At 43.9% G+C, this 19,588-nt stretch overlaps 1 protein-coding gene across 2 annotated transcripts in view; it reads right to left on the bottom strand.

Moving 5' to 3' along the window:
* Positions 1-19,588, bottom strand: part of MBOAT2 (membrane bound O-acyltransferase domain containing 2) — a 101,208-nt gene that overhangs the window by 34,834 nt on the left and 46,786 nt on the right. For both annotated transcript variants that reach the window (XR_001918850.1, XM_018055689.1), the window contains exon 3: positions 18,364-18,441. Coding sequence is in view for 1 of the 2 variants with exons in the window: in XM_018055689.1 (XP_017911178.1) it covers positions 18,364-18,441 (78 nt within the window). In the remaining variant the exon portion in view is untranslated. The remainder of the gene's footprint in view (positions 1-18,363; positions 18,442-19,588) is intronic.

The following is a 19,588-nucleotide window of genomic DNA, read 5'->3' as shown; positions in this document are numbered from 1 at the left end:
TATTCTAAAACCAGCAACCCAGAGTGAGTTTGGCTCTTCTTTCATCTCACTCTACTTTCACGAAAGTAACACAGGCATAGTTTCAAAGGGATCACCAGGACCAAGCCGTCTGCAGCTGCACACCCTGCACACAGACTCTGCTCCCCAGATGCCACTTTCCAACCCACCCTGGACCTGTCAGGAAAGACTGGCCCATCCTCAATAGCACCATCCTTGCCAGCACTTAGGTTCCAGCTTCTGCCTCTTTGAGTTTCAGATAAACGTGTGTGTTCAATCTACTACAATTACTGGAAGCCTCAAAATTTAGTCTTATAACCATCATTAAAACATCAGTTTTCTAAAATCTTTTTGATAGTATTTGCATCTTATTCTAAAAGCCCAGTTATCAATTTAATGGAATTTTAGTAAATGCAATCCTTAACATTTCTTGCTCTTTTTACTTTGTACACAATAACACATTCTAAGATACATTGTTTCTGCTAAGGTATTAGGCCCAAAGGTTAAGTTTACCCTCAGGTAACCAATAGGTGAGTATCAACTATCTAACTAGGTGACGTCTTAAGCCAAGTTGAAAGGCTCCTCCCACTATTGTTTTTTTAGCTGCCAAGTCGTGTCTGACATTTTGGGACCCCTTGGACTACAGCCCGGGACTCCCTGGTGGCTCAGACAGTAGAGTCTGCTTGAAATGTGGGACACCCAGGTTCAACCCTTGGGTCGAGACGATCCTCTGGAGAAGGAATTGGCAACCCACCCCAGTATACTTGCCTGGAAAATCCCATGGACAGAGAAGCCTGGCAGGCTGCAGCCCATGGGGTCACAAAGAGTCACACAAAACTGAGTGACTTCACTTTCACCTGGACTACAGCCCATCAGACTCCTCTGTCCATGGGATTTTCCCAGCAAGAATACTGGTGTGGGTTGTCATTTCCTCCTCCAGGGGATCTTCCCAACCTAGGGATCAAACCTGTGTCTCCTGCATTGGCAGGTGGATTCTTTACCACTGAGCCACTAGAGAAGCCCTCTTCCATTATTATCACATTTATAAACACCTTCTCGTAAAGATATACAGTAGCCACTCTTCACATTTTGAAATCACATGCCTTATCTCTTCCAAGAGTTTTGTCTGTTAAAGATGTCACTTTAACTCAACACACTTGCCTTTTATAGAAGGCACAGAAAGAACAGTGAGATACAACTTCTCCGTTGCAGGAAGCTGACATCAAGCCAGCGAGCACAGCCATAGCGTCTGACAGCCAATGGTGAGTGACAGTGCTGGGTTTTTCCAGGATTAGCTATTGAGATGCCAGTCACCTCTGTCTCACCATGTCTATTTAGAGCATCTTTATCGCTTCTTGTGAAAACTGTTCTCTTAGATGTTGTATCCTTCCCTAGATGGCACTTCTTGAAGATTTCAGACGCCTGAGTCTATGAGAGCCTGGCACTCAGCTTGACAAAGAGAATGCATTCTGTAAAGTGGCAGAGCAGAACGGAAGCAGTGTGAAAAGATGTTCATTGCAGGCCAGGGAAGTAACTGAGGGCTCCTCCTGGGACGACGACGATGTGGATGCAGCCACAAATAGAGAACAGGAGTGACACAGAGGAGATGATGCCTCCCTGTGAGGCTAAATGCCCAGAGCCAGGAGTGGCCAGCCTGACACGTACCAGTGAAAGCTGAGAGAAACTACAGGAAATAAGTTAGTGCGTAAAATAGGGTTCAGGGTATTCGGAAGGGCCATGAGTGTCGAGTATTTCTTGCTATTCTCCCTCAGGCATTCAAAGATTTTTGAGCAAAGAGTGATCTAGTGAGATAGTTCTTAGGCAAGTAACAAAGACTAACCCATACACAGGATGGATGGTAAGAGATAAGGCTGGGAGTCAGAGGAGCAGTTATGTAGCAGGAAGAAACAAGTTCTGAGTTAAGATAGGGATGTGCCAGCAAGTGCTGAGGGTTTCCAAGGAGAAACTGAAAAATATCTCATACTACATCAGCTGCAGAAACTAAGGAGAAAAAGTCAAGTTTATAAATTGGAGCAATTTATCAAGAAAACACAGAAGTCGACTCTGGAGTCCAAACTGGCTTGGGCTGGAAAGTTGCCTTGGTCTCTTCCTAGCTGGTGACTCCAGACCAGTTGGTAAATGAAGCCTCAGTCCTCTTCTCTTTTCCAGGCACCTTTCTTTCTTAATTTCATTGCACTGAAGGCTTGAAACCCTCTACCCTGAACACCACACTTGTCTGACTGCTATTCCCACATGAATATTTAATGAAGCCTCTCAAATGTAACATGAAAGAAAGGCCCCCTACCCAGTAAGCTGCCTCTCCCCAGCGACCCCATTTCCTACATAACATAGTCCACCTAGCAGCTCAAGCCAAAAACCTAGTTCAGATCAATGCTGACTTAATTCTAATAAAACAGCAAGCTTGCTCTAATACAGCTCCATTTTCTTCTGTGTCCTTTGTGCTACTATTACCATATGCAAAAGTTTGCTCAAATTCATGTTCACTGAGTCAGTGAAGCCAACCAACCATCGCATCCTCTGTTGTCCCCTTCTCCTTTTGCCTTCAATCTTTCCCAGCATTAGTGTTTCTTCCAATGAGTCAGCTCTTCGCATCAGGTAGCCAAAGTACTGGAGTTTCAGCTTCAGCATCAGTCCTTCCAGTGAATATTCAGGGTTGATTTCCTTTAGGATTGACTGGTTTGATTTCCTTGCAGTCCAAGGGACTCTGAAGACTGTTCTCCAGCACCACAATTTGAAAGCATCAATTCGTCAGTGCTCAGCTTTCTTCATGGTCCAACTCTCACATCTGTCCATGACTACTGGAAAAACCATAGCTTTGACTAGACGGACCTTTGTTGGCAAAGTAACGTCTCTGCTTTTTAATACACTGTCTAGGTTTGTCATGGGCTTCCCTGGTGGCTCAGATGCCAAAGAATCTGCCTGCAATGAGGAAACCCAGGTTCAATTCCTGAGTCAGGAAAATCCCCTGGAGAAGGGAATGGCCACCCACTCCAGTATTCTTGCCTAGAGAATCCCATGGACAGAGGAGCCTGGCAGGGTGCAATCCATGGGGATTGCCAAGAATGGGACATGACTGAGCGATTAAGCACACACTAGGTCTGTCACAGTTTTCCGTCCAAGGAGCAAGTGTCTTTTAAAATTTCAAGGCTGTGGTCACTGTTTGCAGTGATTTTGGAGTGTGCTGTTTCTGTTGCATCTCTCTCACCCATGGTACACAGCGGCTGACATCTCCCCTCCGATTTTTAAATTCACGGTTTTATTTTTCAGCCTTACTCTAGGAGTCTCCCCTGTGTCTGTAATCTCAGTGGTCAGTCAATGGCTAGTCAGGGCTTGTGCTTAAAAATCTGCTACCAGTAAGGCTTCTGCTAAGGGTTCCAGGTGTGGGTCTGAGAGCTCGTTCGACAGTCCAGCAGGTTTCAAGCCTGCCCTGGCCGTCTCTCTCCTTCTGGCCCTCCAGACTTCTCCTGACGTGGAGGCAGTCTCCAGGCAGCCATGGTTGTATCGGTATCTTCTCTAGTTTCTCCATGGCTCTCTCGCTGCCAAGAATCTCTCTGCCAAACGTTAGACCAAATCCTCAGGAGGGGAGAGCTAGAGGCATCCTCTGTGAGCCACTGCCTAGGTTTTCTGCCTTCACCTCGAAGCAAGTCAACCAAAGCTGCGGTCTTTGTGGCCGGCCCTGCCCCAGGAGAACTCTCTGCCAGCAAATGAGGGGTGGAGGGGAGCCCAGGCAGGAATACCGCCGTTCCCACTGTTTTCACTCAAAGGTCAACAGTTTTCTTTTAAATAAAAGCTTCTCAAATTGCTGTTTGCTTTGAGTAAATTTTCAGAGCCCAACAATGGTTTTGACCAGTTTTATTGCTACTTTGGGGGGAGAAAATTTGTGGATTTTAGTTAATTAAAGTAGGATTTGGTAGGCTTGCATGGAAATATGATTTCTTTGGAGGGGGGTGTAAATTCAAGTTCTAAAATAGATTCAGAAAATTGAAAATATATCCATACCTAGAAAAGCCCCCGGGGTGGGACAAGCCTGCCACCCCTCACTCAGAGCATAAGCTGAGCTCTGCGGCTGGAAACCAGCTCTGTTAGTCTGTGACTCTAAGAGAAGAATTTTAAAACACTTTTAGAAAACCAGCTGCTTTACCAGCAAAAACCAGCTACCACGTCGTCTTCATACAAGACTCAGAGGCCCCTGTTCTGTTCCCAGTCGCTACTGTACCGCTGTCCTCTTGGGGTGAAGGGACCTTCTCCCCAGGGTCTCCACTTGGGCTTCTCCCTGAATGGGGAGACTCCAGATTCTCTCTTACTGTCTTCCTAGAGACCTGCAGATCATCTACGTTCCCCGATAAAACTGCTGTTCCTTGGAAGACAGGGCCTACCGGGTTCCCCGCCAAGGAGCCCTCTCACCTGGAACAACAAGGTCTCCATGAGTTACAAGCACAATACAAGTCGTGAGGGGCTGTGTTTGTTCTTTTACAAAGCCTTATTCATGACAACAAGAAAGGAGCTCAGCTGTATTCACTAGGCCAGCCACAAACAGAGACACGGATACATGAGGGCACTGGGTCCTTTTCTTTCTCATTTTGTTTACAGACGACAGAAAAGACCCAAACCACGTGGCAACTAATCAGCTCTTTTATAAAATCTAACTCTGCTCCCACACCTGTCTCTGTAACATAACGAAGTCACTTACTGGTGTTTTATAAAGAAAATTTCCAAAGTTGACTCAAAGATAGAAATAAAATTGGGTATTGGCTCTTGGTATCAAGCACGATGATTTTATTGCTCAAAATGCAAAGACTTCTATAGAAATTCCCTGGTGATCCAATGGTTAGGACTTGGTGCTTTTCCTGCCGAGGGAATGGGTTAAATCCCTGGTCGAGAACTAAGATCCCACACGCTCTGCACTTGGCCAAAAGGAAAAAGAAAAGGGAAAAAAAAAGACATAGACTTCTATAGTTTACATCAAGATTTCAGACGTCTGGATTGTAGTTAAAAATATTAAATCAATAAATACACAGAAATGAAGTTTTAATGGTTTTAAAAACATCAAAAACTGTATCTGGCAGTCAGTGTAATGACAGAATCTTAAACTGAGAAAGACAATTACCCACAAAAATGCATCCAAATTTCAGTCTATTCTAATTGCTACTAAAACCAGAGACGTGAAAACTAAAGTCTATAAAAGGCTTCATGTTTTCCTGTGCTGTGCTGTGCTTAGTCGATCAGTCGTGTCCGACTCTTTGCGACCCCAGGGACGACCACCCTCCAAGTCAGAGACCCGGTGCCCCTCCCGACGGGAAAACCAGGAACCTGTCAGTCTTGGCTCTTCAGGGGCTGCGTGTTATAAGAAAGGGTGCCGAGCTCCCTTCCCACCTGCACGGACGATCACTCACCTTTCTTCCATTACCCTTCGGGGTGAAAACCACATAGGTGGAAAAGCAGAAAAGGAAAAAGGTGATTCAATTCATTCTCTGAAGATCTTCAAAGCAAGGGCAGCAAGGGAAGACGATGTGTGCGGTGATCTAAGGAAGCTGGAGCTACTGAGCAACAGCGGGCTGGACGGGTTGGGAGGAGTGTAAGGACAGCGGGGCATCCCCACCACCCACTGAGAGCTGAGGGCGCCAGGAGCGGTCTCAAGTGCCTTTCAAGTGTCCTCAAACGACCCAAGAGGAGATTGATGAAGCAAGGTGATGGTGAATACAGGCGGCGGGGAGATGAAGGAAGAAGTGAGGATTTATCCCACTGGCTTCATTGCTCAGCTGCCAAGTCGGGATAAATTAACAAACTAACCCAAGAATTAGAATTAAAGAAATTTAGCTTTCCAATTCAGCTTTCGAACTAAAATTAATTTACATTACTTGCACACACACCAATTATCAATGAAGGAAAACAACCCCGAAATAAAATGGATAGGACACTGCCTGTTTCCCATGGAAAATCCGCATGTTGTGAAGGTCAAGGGGGAACTGAGTTTAGCAGCTGGCTGCATGGGGCTTTGGTGCTGAACAGACTGGGTTTCAAGTTCTGAGCCTGCTGGGGACCAGTTGTATAAACCTGGGGAAAGCATCTAGGTCTCTGAATCTCTGTTTTCTTCAACAATAAAGCTGAGATACAGCATTACAGCACAGGTGGCTGTGAGGACAGCATGGGAAAGCACCTTAGCATTTGTGTTTAATAAATATCACTGGCAGTTTAGCTATTAAGAGTAATTTACTTGTAATTTAAGTTGTCTATGGTACTTTGGGGTTCCATCCTACTCATTTCTTAACTTTTATCATTTTCTTCATTGGATTTTATCTTCAAGTCTTTAAGTCTGTTCTCTGAACACTTTCTAAAGCTCTCGTGTCTAAGGAAAAAAGTTTATTCTATTATCTTGTACTATTATCTATTATCTTATACTATTCTAAATAACAGCACTCCAATAATTCATGTTTTGAAATGAAGCTATGCTCCAACAACATGAGTTCTACATGAGACATCTTGAAACTTTGAAAGGCAAATCATGCCAACCCCATTTCAATCCTGAAACCTTCTTCCCAAGGCAAGTTCTGCTAAGGCACATAGTCTGTCATACCCTAAGATTAATTTCCAGGCCAGGAAAAGATGAGCAATCTCACCTCTTCTCTGGGATTCACTAAGTGTAAGCAAAAGCTCACACTTTTGAGAGAAATAGGTGCCCAGGCTCACCTGCCTATAACATCCTTTCAGCAAAATGCCCTACTGTTTTTCAGGTCATCATATATTTTGCCCTCTTATCTTCTGATTCTCTCTCCATTACTACTCTAAATAAGAACTGTTTACTAAGCCAGCAGCAGCAAGCAGGATGGGATCACTGTCTTTTCCCTATACAAATTTATGTATCAGAAAGTATTTTAAAAGTCTTTTCTTAGTCAATTGACATTAAAGTAGCACTTTAAAGTCTATACTTATTATGTAATTAAATAAGTATCAGCCTCAAGCATGGAACTTGCAAAAGACTGAACAATTTTAAATTAAGGTAGATTATTGAGAGAATAAAATCACTTTTATTCAAATATTTCTCTGGGAGATAAAGCCTTTTAAAAAGACCCCAACACTGTGTTCTAATGATGACTAAGGCAAACCCAGTCACTACGTCTCCAACATGCTTGCTATTCTTTCAAAAAATAACCCAGGCTGTTTATGCTATGTGGTAAGAAGGTAAGGATCTCTTTTTCTCTAATTAAAAAGAAAACTCTAAAAGAATCTCCATAAATCAGCAATAACCACGGAAATTAATTTCACAGACGTCCAGGACTGATCATTACTGGTTTTGCTACTGGTCTGAGTAACCTCACCACTTGGAACTACAATCTCCTTCTCTGTACAGTGACTAATAACCTGGTGTCTCAGACAGTAAAGAGTCTGTGTGCAATGCAGGAGACCTGGGCTTGATCCCTGGGTGGGGAAGATCCCCTAGAGAAGGGAATGGCCACCCACTTCAGTATTCTTGCCTGGAGAATTCCATGGACAGAGGAGCCTGGTGGGCTGCAGTCCACGGGGTCGAAAGAGTTGGACACGACTAAATGACTTACACTACCACAACTATAGGGCCAGTTCAGTGGAATATTTGTAGAGAGCACTCAACAAAGTGACCGAACACAGAAGTCATTCCACCATTCAAGTTCCAAAGTTCAAGTCCAAACACTCTATTAAATCGTACTGTAACACAAAGACAAAACCTGCCCATATCAAGCCTACGTATTTACTACAACAATACACCACAGCAGACTCAGCATTCAGCAAGCCCTAATTTCCCCAAACAACTTCCTCATTTCTTACCTAAAAGTAAAGAAAAAGAAATACACCATTCATGCAACTTTCTTCTCTCACAAAATTTCAACGTGAACCACATATTGTATGTAAATGGCATGGTGTTTGAAAGCATCAATTCTTTAGCCCTCAGCCTTCTTTATGGTACAGCCCCATTACCTGAGTCCACCTGCGCACATTCTTATTCTAACACATTCAGATGTAACAGCAACACCCAAAGCAACAGCATTATTTTCCAAGGGACGTGTGTTTGTATTGTTTTCATCTCCATGTTAACATATTCTTCCTACTTCAGACAGAAACCCTTGACCCAAAGGAAAGAAACCTCCCTTCCTTGCTCAAGGATGACTGGGTCCTTAACAGAGATTCAGCTTACAACTGGAAACACAACTTAGAATTCAAAATCTCCAAAAGAGATACTACAGTGACTAGACAGTATGATGGAATCTGAATCGGGTCCTTTCCCAAGCGCAGGGTTTGAGGGTGTGATGTGTGTGCGTATGTGTTCAGTTGCTTAGTCATGTCCGACGCTTTGTGACCCCATGGACTGCAGCCTGCCAGGCTCCTCTGTCCATGGGATTTTCCAGGCAAGAGTACTGGAGTGGGCTGCCATGCCCTTCTCGAGTGGATCTTCCCGACCCAGGGATGGAACCCAGGTCTCCTGCATTGCTTTACCACTGAACCACCAGGGATGCCCAAGAGGGTATGATGCTATGTTCTAAAGATTCTTCAGAATCCAACAGGGCCTGGACATCCTACTGCCTCTCACCAAGAAACAGGTTTTCCTTTCTATGAGAGTTGAGAATATTTAAAAACCTCAGATCCTAAGCATAACATGCCTAAAGGCCATTGCATCTTTTTGGATAAAAACTATCTGTATCTTTGTGCTAAGGAAGAGTAGCCAACAAATGCGAGTCCCTCACTGTGTTCAGGACCCTACTGGCTCCCATTACCTCTCCTCGATCAATTCAGGGTACTTCTTTTTAACGACACATTCTCATATCATAAAGCTGAATGCTTAAGTGATAAAGTGCAGAAACAAAAAGCCTGGGCACTGGGTGTGTCTGATCACCCAGTTCTCATCCCAGGTTCCCCTCTTACTAACCTGCTACTGGGGAAGCAGATCCCCTGGTACACCCCTCTCCAGGGCTGTTGCTAGGATTAGTGCAATCCAAGCACCCTGCACAGCAATGGATACACAATGATTGCTGCAACATTTACTGCTATCAGGATAAGATAATGTAAAAAACCACTTTAGAATTACTTATGGTTTTCTGGTTGAAATATAGCTTCTAGCTCAGGACAGCACAGCAACACCCAAAGGGCCTGCACCTTCACTCCAAGCCACTGAAAGGCTTTCAAGTACCGTCCACAGAGAGCGGAAAAGAAGAACTTTTATTAGAGTCCAGGTTCCTTCCTGCCACATTTTATTGCCTCTCATGGGATCATGGGTTGTCCTCAGGGATGTTAGTACTTTCCCCTGCAGAGTTTCCGCTGAGCCATTAACCACTGCTCATTACCTTCGTGAGGACAGATCTCCAAGTGACTTGAGGCTTCTGCCTGCCAGATGGCATTTCCAACATCCTCATTCCTCCCCAGTGGAGTCAAGAGTTCCTCATGATATCTCTATTCAGGAATCCACACTGCAGGAGTCCTGTGAGCACCGGTGGTGACAGGTGACGACGGATCCCTGTCCCACCTGCTCCTCAGGGGCATGGAACACTGAGCTAAAAGCACATCAGCTAAAACTGCCTGGTCCTTCCCTGATCTCACCCCCAGCCCCAGGGCCGCGGCTCCACAACCAGCCTTAGGGGTGGATAAGCAGGGAGGGAGGCAGGAAACACCAAAGACCGCTGGTCAACCCACCAAGCATGCCATTCAAGGCCCTCAGCACATACAGATATCCTCTGCTCAGAAACAGCCCACCAAAAAGAGACGCCACGAACTTCCCGGGGGTCCAGTGGCTGAGACTTCATCTTCTAATGCAGAGGGTACGGGTTTGATCCCTGGTCAGGGAGCTAAGGGCTTCCCTCATAGCTCAGTCAGTAAAGGATCTGCCTCCAGTGCAGAAGAACCAGGTTCGATCCCTGGGTCAGGAAGATCCCCTGGAGAAGGAAATGGCAACCCACTCCAGTATTCTTGCCTTGAGAATCCCATGGACAGAGGGGCCTGGTGGGCTGCAATCCATAGGGTTGCAAAGAGTCTGGCACGACTGAGCAACTAACACTTCACAGGGAGCTAAGACCTCACATGCCTTGCAGATCAAAACAAAAAACAAAAAAACATAAAGCAGAGCAATATTGTAACAAATTCAAGAACGACTTTTAAAATGGTCTACAATTTTTTAAAAATCTTAGAAAAAAAGAGATGCAAAAAAAAAAAAGCTCACAAACATGCACTCAACAGAACAGAGAACCTCTTCTTCTGAGCTTCTATCATCCATAGGCTCAACACCGAGATTATAAAAAGTGGAATGTCCCCACCACCCACCTAAGCAGTTCATAGTCTGGCAGGAGAAAAGGTGAATTAGAGAAACTTCACGAACCCTAACAATACCTCTGATGTGACATCAGTGGGAAGAGAAAAACCCAGCAAAGCACCTGCCCAGGAATGGCCTCAGAAAGCAGCTCTCCCAGCATGGGAACCCTCTTCTTGGGAGCCGAGCCCTGGATGCAGGGAAAAGCACACCTGGGGGCCCAAGTGAGTCAGCTGGTTTAATGCAGTTTAGACTCAGAAAGGTAAAGGGGACGTGACTCAGGTCCCAGAGCTAATGAAATTTAGCAGAACCTGAATCAGACCCATAAACATCTGCCCCCAATCCAGTGCTTTTCCAATGAGTCATTAGGGCCACCTGGGGAGAAGGCGGAGTTTAAACTTGATCTCTTCTCCTGCCCAAGGCCTGCTGCTCAATTTTATCATCACTTCAAGGGGATTCCGAAGAACACATGTTTTAGTATCTCCCAAAATTTAACAATATATTTCAGCATAAGTTTACTTCACATCGAATATCTGTGCTCTGTTTCCAACTGTTTCGTTCTGCTGAGCACACAGTAAATGGCTGATGAAGATTTTTTTTTTACTGCTCTCCAAGGTGGTATGCACCCTCAGCCCTGAATGCACCCTCTTCTGTAAGGACAATCACAGTGTGATCACCAGTTTGACAGTAAGTGTCCTGTAGAGACTGAACCCGTCCTTTTATCCATCAGTGGGTCCCAGCATAACGTTACAAAAGCTTGCTGCATGGCTGACACTGTGCAACACCTCCAACTCAAGGGTGCCTCTCAGAGGGTAAGGACCACATCTCCACTGTCTCTGGTTTGTTCAAAGGGGTGGGTAGCTGAGCCCATGTGACTGTGGGTTGAAGATCACTTTCCTACAGGTTTTACGACGTAATCCCGTACAAAACTTGGCACACCCGCGAGGCAGGTGTGGTTTTACTGGATGTGTCTATATCTTTTATATGTTTCCTGTAGGTCATTTGCTCTGTTGAAAACTACCGGCCAAGTTATCAAGAAAAGACTTCAGTTTAATCTCCAAAGGCTAACAGGCTCTTTCCGTATTAACCATCTCAGAGGTCTGCTGTTTAAGAGCAATATTGCATAGGAACCTGGAATGTCAGGTCCATGAATCAAGGCAAATTGCAAGTCGTCAAACAGGAGATGGCAACAGTGACCGTGGACATTCTAGGAATCAGCGAACTAAAATGGACTGGAATGGGTAAATTTAACTCAGATGACCATTATATCTACTACTGAGGGCAGGAATCCCTCAGAAGAAATGGAGTAGCCATCATGGTCAACAAAAGAGTACGAAATGCAGTACTTGGATGCAATCTCAAAAACGACAGAATGATCTCTGTTCGTCTCCAAGGCAAACCATTCAATATCACAGTAATCCAAGTCTATGCCCCAACCAGTAACGCTGAAGAAGCTGAAGTTGAACAGTTCTATGAAGGCCTACAAGATCTTTTAGAACTAACACCCAAAAAAGATGTCCTTTTCATTATAGGGGACTGGAATGCAAAAGTAGGAAGTCAAGAAACACCTGGAGTAACAGGAAAATTTGGCCTTGGAATGCAGAATGAAGCAGGGCAAAGACTAACAGAGTTTTGCCAAGAAAATGCACTGCTCATAGCAAACATCTTCCAACAACACAAGAGAAGACTCTACACATGGATTTCACAAGATGGTCAACACCGAAATCAGATTAATTATATTCTTTGCAGCCAAAGATGGAGAAGCTCTATACAGTCAACAAAAACAAGACCGGGAGCTGACTGCGGCTCAGATCAAGAACTCCTTATTGCCAAATTCCGACTTAAACTGAAGAAAGTAGGGAAAACCGCTAGGCCATTCAGGGATGACCTAAATCAAATCCCTTATGATTATACAGTGGAAGTGAGAAATAGATTTAAGAGACTAGATCTGATAGATAGATGCCTGATGAATTATGGACGGAGGTTCGTGACACTGTACAGGAGACAGGGATCAAGACCATCCCCATGAAAAAGAAATGCAAAAAAGCAAAATGGCTGTCTGGGGAGGCCTTACAAATAGCTGTGAAAAGAGAGAAGCAAAAAGCAAAGGAGAAAAGGAGAGATATAAGCACCTGAATGCAGAGTTCCAAAGAATAGCAAGAAGAGATAAGAAAGCCTTCCTCAGTGATCAATGCAAAGAAATAGAGGAAAACAACAAAATGGAAAAGACTAGAGATCTCTTCAAGAAAATCAGAGATACCAAGGGAACATTTCATGCAAAGATAGGCTCGATGAAGGACAGAAATGGTATGGACCTAACAGAAGCAGAAGATATTAAGAAGAGGTGGCAAGAATACACAGAAGAACTACATAAAAAAGATCTTCATGACCAAGATAATCACAATGGTGTGATCACTCACCTAGAGCCAGACATCCTGGAATGTGAAGTCAAGTGGGCCTTAGAAAGCATCTCTATGAACAAAGCTAGTGGAAGTGATGGAATTCCAGTTAAGCTATTTCAAATCTTGAAAGATGATGCTGTGAAAGTGCTGCACTCAATATGCCAGCAAATGTGGAAAACTCAGCAGTGGCCACAAGACTGGAAAAAGTCCGTTTTCATTCCAATCCCAAAAAAAGGAAATGCCAAAGAATGCTCACAATACCACACAATTGCACTCAGCTCACATGCTAGTAAAGTAATGCTCAAAATTCTGCAAGCCAGGCTTCAGCAATACGTGAACCATGAAATTCCAGATGTTCAAGCTGGTTTTAGAAAAGGCAGAGGAACCAGAGATCAAATTGCCAACATCCACTGGATCATGGAAAAAGCAAGAGAGTTCCAGAAAAACATCTATTTCTGCTTTATTGACTATGCCAAAGCCTTTGACTGTGTGGATCACAATCAACTGTGGAAAATTCTGAAAGAGATGGGAATACCAGACCACCTGACCTGCCTCTTGAGAAACCTGTATGCAGGTCAGGAAGCAACAGTTAGAACTGGACATGGAACAACAGACTGGTTCCAAATAGGAAAAGGAGTACATCAAGGCTGTATATTGTCACCCTGCTTATTTAACTTATATTCAGAGTACATCATGAGAAACCCTGGGCTGAAGGAAGCACAAGCTGGAATCAAGATTGCCGGGAGAAATATCAATCACCTCACATATGCAGATGACACCACCCTTATGGCAGAAAGTGAAGAGGAACTGAAGAGCCTCTTGATGAAAGTGAAAGAGGAGAGTGAAAAAGTTGGCTTAAAGCTCAACATTCAGAAAACGAAGATCATGGCATCTGGTCCCATCACTTCATGGGAAATAGATGGGGAAACAGTGGAAACAGTGTCAGACTTTATTTTTCTGGGCTCCAAAATCACTGCAGATGGTGACTGCAGCCATGAAATTAAAAGACGCTTACTCCTTGGAAGAAAAAGGCAATGGCACCCCACTCCAGTACTCTTGCCTGGAAAATCCCATGGACGGAGGAGCCTGGTAGGCTGCAGTTCATGGGGTCGCGAAGAGTCAGACACGACTGAGCGACTTCACTTTCACTTTTCACTTTCATGCATTGGAGGAGGAAATGGCAACCCACTCCAGTGTTCTTACCTGGAGAATCCCAGGGACGGGGGAGCCTGGTGGGCTACTGTCTCTGGGGTCGCACAGAGTCAGACACGACTGAAGTGACTTAGTAGTAGTAGTAGATAGCATATTGAAAAGCAGAGACATTACTTTGCCAACAAAGGTCCGTCTAGTCAAGGCTATAGTTTTTCCAGTGGTCATGTATGGATGTGAGAGTTGGACTGTGAAGAAAGCTGAGTGCCGAAGAATTGATGCTTTTGAACTGTGGTGTTGGAGAAGAGTCTTGAGAGTCCCTTGGACTGCAAGGAGATCCAACCAGTCCATTCTGAAGGAGATCAACTCTGGGATTTCTTTGGAAGAAATGATGCTAAAGCTGAAAATCCAATACTTTGGCCACCTCATGCGAAGAGTTGACTCACTGGAAAAGACTCTGATGCTGGGAGGGATTGGGAGCAGGAGGAGAAGGGGACGACCAAGGATGAGATGGCTGGATGGCATCACTGACTCGATGGACATGAGTCTGAGTGAACTCTGGGAGCTGGTGATGGACAGGGAGGCCTGGCGTGCTGCTATTCATGGGGTCGCAAAGAGTCGGACACAACTGAGAGACTGAACTGACTGACTGACTGAAGGGCAGGTCCCTAGTGCTGTATCCCAAAATCCGAGGCTGTTCTTTGGAACTCAGAACAAATCTTCCCACAGGAAAGTTAAAAAACACAAAACTAACATGAAGAGCACTTAGGTTCCCACGCCCGTCCACAAAAGCTCTTTGAGTCCATCATCGGAACACCACAGGCCCCAGCCACGCTGTGCCGCCTTCTCCAGGGAAAAGGCCTCCCACTTCCCGGCCAGTGGGCCGGAAACACAGCTCTACCCTCCTGCCTCTTCTAACCAGCGTTTTTAGAAACCATCTGCTTCATCACAATAATTCACAGCAAATCAGTAATAAAGTTCATTATTCCATCATCTGTACTATCACAGGTTTAAAATTACCACTTGGCAAGCTTTATTTCGTATTTTGGAAACTAGGAGGAAGAGCAGGTGTCCGCTTGCCTCTGTCTTTTCATGTCCCTGGAGCAGGAGTGAGTTTAGTACTTGGGGTTGGCCAAATACAGTCCACCTGCTTTTTGTTTTTTTTTTTCCTCTCATCCTTTTTATTGGCAAGAAGACACATTAAGATCTGTGATGATAATGTAAACATCCTTTCACAATCAAAATTTAGTCCTTTCCTTCGTACTTTAGATAGTTGGGCAGTTATTTCACAGTCATGTGAAAATGAGACTATTTCAATTACAGAAGCTAAATTCCCACTACAAGACCAATCAACGTTCAATATCTTTTGACTGTAAGTAAAACTACTTTTTGTGCCTATAGGACTCCCCAGACTCCCCTATAGGACTCCTACAAATATTTATTTAAAATTTTTTTTGGGGGGGGGATAAATGAGGTCTGATGGATTCATGGTCAAGTTCATTGTTCACATACTGTCTCATGTACAAGAGGACTGAAAAAAGCTATGACAAGACTGTGTATCCTATACAGTCTAAAATATTTGCTCTCTGGCCCTTCACACAGTGTGCCAATCCCTGCTCTCAGAAATGACGGGCAAACTTGTGAAAGTTAATTTATCCCCAAACTAATTAAGGAGACTCAATATCCCAATATATAGGACCTTCTATTCCTAAATACTCTTTCTTCTTTTTGCCTCTATCACTTAAGGTTTTTACATTTTTCCTTAAAAATTTCAAAGCTTATATGAAAATGTAGACTAGAAAAAGCACTGAATTCTAGAATAAATTTTAAAGGTAAATTATCTCATTGTGGATCAGAATAAAATAGCATATATGTTAGTGTTAAAGGAAGCTACAAAAATAAAGCTTATACTATATTAAAATATTTTAATTTACAAATGGACTTGTTACAGAGATTGCAAAAACTACACTATGAATAGCTTACAAAATGTACAAAAAAAAAGAGATCCAAGAATTTTTAAACTGTTAAATACTCAGAGAGTCCAAATCCTTCACTTAAAAAAATTTAAACCCTCAGTGTTCAAAGAAACATATTATACATACCACGTAAAACTAGACTAAAAGAAATAAACAGATGTGTATTATATTTACATAAACAATAACTTTAAACAACAGAGGAATGCTATAAGCCCCACTGAGCATATTTGAATTAATTTCTTAAGTTCGAACCCATTGAACATTTAAAATTAATGTGAAAGACTGAGTGAAAAAGGGGATTAAAAGAAAAAAAAAGAATAAGGAAAAAGGCAAAATCAAACAGAAAAACATATCAGTATAAACTAAAATGGAAGGGGTTAAAAGAGATGGAAAGACACACTTTCTAAGTTAATCACTTCCTCTTTATTGCCAATACCTGTAACTACTGTGGCAAATCCGTCAACCCTCACCTGCTCCATTGATGGCGTCAAACTCTAAGCACCAGCAGCACATACGTGCACAGAACGTACCGTAAAAGAGCGACAAAACCAACGGTCTCCACCTGCGGGCCCACAGCCGCACACCCAGCAGAGCTTTCTACCCCCAGAGAAATGCGCTGTGTGTGCCGCTGAATACAGAGGCCACCAGCCACCTGTGGGGGTCGAGCACGCGCCAAATGGCCAGTGTGGCTGAACAACTGGGCTTTAGACGTTGATTCACCTAAATCTACAGGCCGCACGTGGCTACCAAGCCAGACGGGGGCTGAAGCTCTACAAGGTAGCTTTACCGACTGCCACTGCCTTTCAGAAAAATAAACCGCTTCCTTTGACTGAATATGAATTTACTAACCTTCCTACTTGGGGACTTCTCAGGTGGCGCCAGGGGTAAAGAACCTACCTGCCAATGTAGGAGAGGTAAGAAATAAATCGCAGGTTTGATTCCTGGGGTGGGAAGATCCCCTGGAGGAGGGCATGATAACCCACCCCAGTATTCTTGTCTGGAGAATTCCCGAGGACAGAGGAGCCTGGTGGGTTATGGTCCAGAGTGTCACCAAGAGTCGGACACGACTAAGCAACTTAGTGCACACATGCACGCACGTGCACACACACACACACTTCCTACTTAGAAGCATGTTATGACTTCCATTCACGCAGGTGTATACAAGTCCCCTGTTCTCAGTAATCCCATCAGATGTTCCTTCTTTTTCCAGATTTACAACATGAAGCTCCTTTTCTCAGATATTAAGTACAGTTTCACCTTGAACCTGTCATCTGTGTGAGATTTCATAAGCAGAGTTGCAATGGTGTAAAAATTGCTTCACATGATACACAATCAAAATATTTTACCCCTCCTCTTAAAAAAATTAAGAGTCAAAACACCAAAACCTGGAGTGCTGGCACACAGCAAGGGGAGGGATCAAGAAGGCAGGGGGCACCACTGGAAACTGAGGGAAGACATGGCATCAAAGCAGATGGGGTGACCCATGAATCACCGAAGATGCAGAACAGAATGAGATTCGGCGGGGGGCGGGGGGGGACTATGAAATTAGCTACAGGTCCATCATTCCTTGTATGAAAACTCCTGAAGCCACACATATGTCAGGATTCAGAGACACGGTGCACCACAGGTAACACAGAACACTCCCAAGGATCTGCCACCAAGCTCTGTGGGTACCTCGGCCCCTGGGTGTTCAACCATATCTATTTCCAGTGTCCAGTGTCCTCTCTGGCCCAGACCTCCACACCAGCTCCCAGCATCGATTAACTGTCTCACAGACACTCTATAAAGTCCACAGGCACCTATTCAGCAAATGCTCAGAGTGTTTACTATGTACCAAGCACCGTTTTAGGTGAGTATCTTGCCTGCAAAATTCCATGCACGGAGGAACCTGGCAGGATCTAGTCCATGGGGTCGCAAAGAGTCGGACACGACTGAGCGACTAACACCCACACACACACATTGTTTGAAATGCTCCCCACCCCCAGGCTTCCCTATGCTCAGAAATTCTGCTTCCATTTACCTTACTATTCACACCAGGAACCTGGGGTCACCCTGACACCTTTTTTCCCCATCAATCACCAAGTCCTTCCACACGTGCCTTCTAAATCTCTCTCTAATCTATTTGCTTACTCCATCTCGGCACTGCTGTTACCCAAGACTAAGCCAGTGGTCCTTACCCGGAAGTGGTCTGGCCCTGCAAGAGACGTGTGAAACTGTCTGGAAACAGCCATGGTTGTCACAACCTGGAGAGGAGAGGCTGCCAGCGCCAAGTGGGCAGGAGCGACGGATGGTGCTCAGCATCTTACAGGGCGTACAACAGTCCCGCCCACCAAAGAATGATCCGGTCTAAGCCATCAATAGCCCTGAGGCTGAGAAACCCTGCTCTGAGTACACGAAAGAGTGATGCATACCGAGGGTTTTGCTTTTATATCAATTATGGTCTTGAAAAAATGATCATAATTCAGAATAATTTTTAACGGGGTAAAATTCTGTTGGGCCCGATTCAATTATGTTGGAACCCGTTTTATACGTGAATAAAGTGAGCACTTACTTGTGCATGTTCTCCACTCCTATTATGATCATGATACAGTAGGAAATTCCACTCTGTACAAGAAAATGTAAGGCATACCTGCAAAAAGTAAGAGCACTGTTAGAAGGGTTAGAAGGGCCTACACACAAACATCGAGTTGAAATGATTAAGGATAAAAAGGGCTTATGCATAACTCAGAATATTCCCCCCCAAAAAAAACAAGGAAGCAAACCCTCCAAAGCCTAACACTGTGTGGATACCCTAGAGGAGTCTCATCTTACAAGCCCCACAAGGGCTGGAAAAATAAGAACTCCAGAAAGCCACACTTGAGGGCTGAGCATCCCACATTTCCCAGCTACACCAAAGCTCCATGGGGTCCTGAGACTGAAGCATCACCGCTTTTCCATTACTAAGGCACAAGTATGAAAAGGAGTGAGAAACATGGGTTTCAGAATCGTCCTGACAGACATCACTTAATTGTTCACCTGACTGCGCCAATACAGCTGCGGTAGTCTTTGCAAGTGTTACTTACAAAAGAGCCCAAAATACTAAATATTAGAATTCATTTAAAAGTGGGTACACCCAAATTGATTTATTCTGAAAACACGATGGCTCGAGTCAAATAAGTGTCCTTATACAAATCTAGTCAATCCTTAATTTGCAGTAATCCATCTACGAAACATTCTCACGGAAATAATACAGTGTTTTCTAATGTTCTAATGTAGAAATACACCATTAAATGAGAGAACTAATTTATCCATCCATTTCATAAAAGTCAGGCAAAACATGCTTTAGATCTCTGGTTTTAAAATCCATCCATGGGACTCCCTGGGTGGTCCAGTGGTTAAGACTCTGCCTTCTAATGCAGGGGATGTGGGTTCAGTCCCTGACTGGGGAACTAATATCCCACATGCTATGTAGCTACTGAGCCTGCGCACCATGACTAAGATCCAAGCAGCCGAATAAATAAATACTTGAGAAAAAAATAAAATCCCTCCAAACTATCCCTAAGATTACACACATGCATGTATGCGCACACACACATGCAAAATTTCTATTTTCTTTCCCCTTTGAGAGCATGAATAATGTATGAAAAAAATGTTGAAATCATTGCATATAATTTAAAGCATTAATAAAGATCTTAAACTATGATTGAAATTACTTTCTAACCTAAGCATCATAGAATAACCTCCATTGTGAAAAGCTACTTAATTATTTTTAACTTTCCACAGAAATTTTACAAATA

The sequence above is a fragment of the Capra hircus genome, chromosome 11 (genome assembly GCF_001704415.2).
Source record: "Capra hircus breed San Clemente chromosome 11, ASM170441v1, whole genome shotgun sequence".
In the NCBI taxonomy this organism is placed as follows: domain Eukaryota; kingdom Metazoa; phylum Chordata; class Mammalia; order Artiodactyla; family Bovidae; genus Capra; species Capra hircus.
The sequence above is the reverse complement of the archived record's forward strand: the minus strand, read 5'-3'. Positions and strand labels throughout refer to the sequence as shown.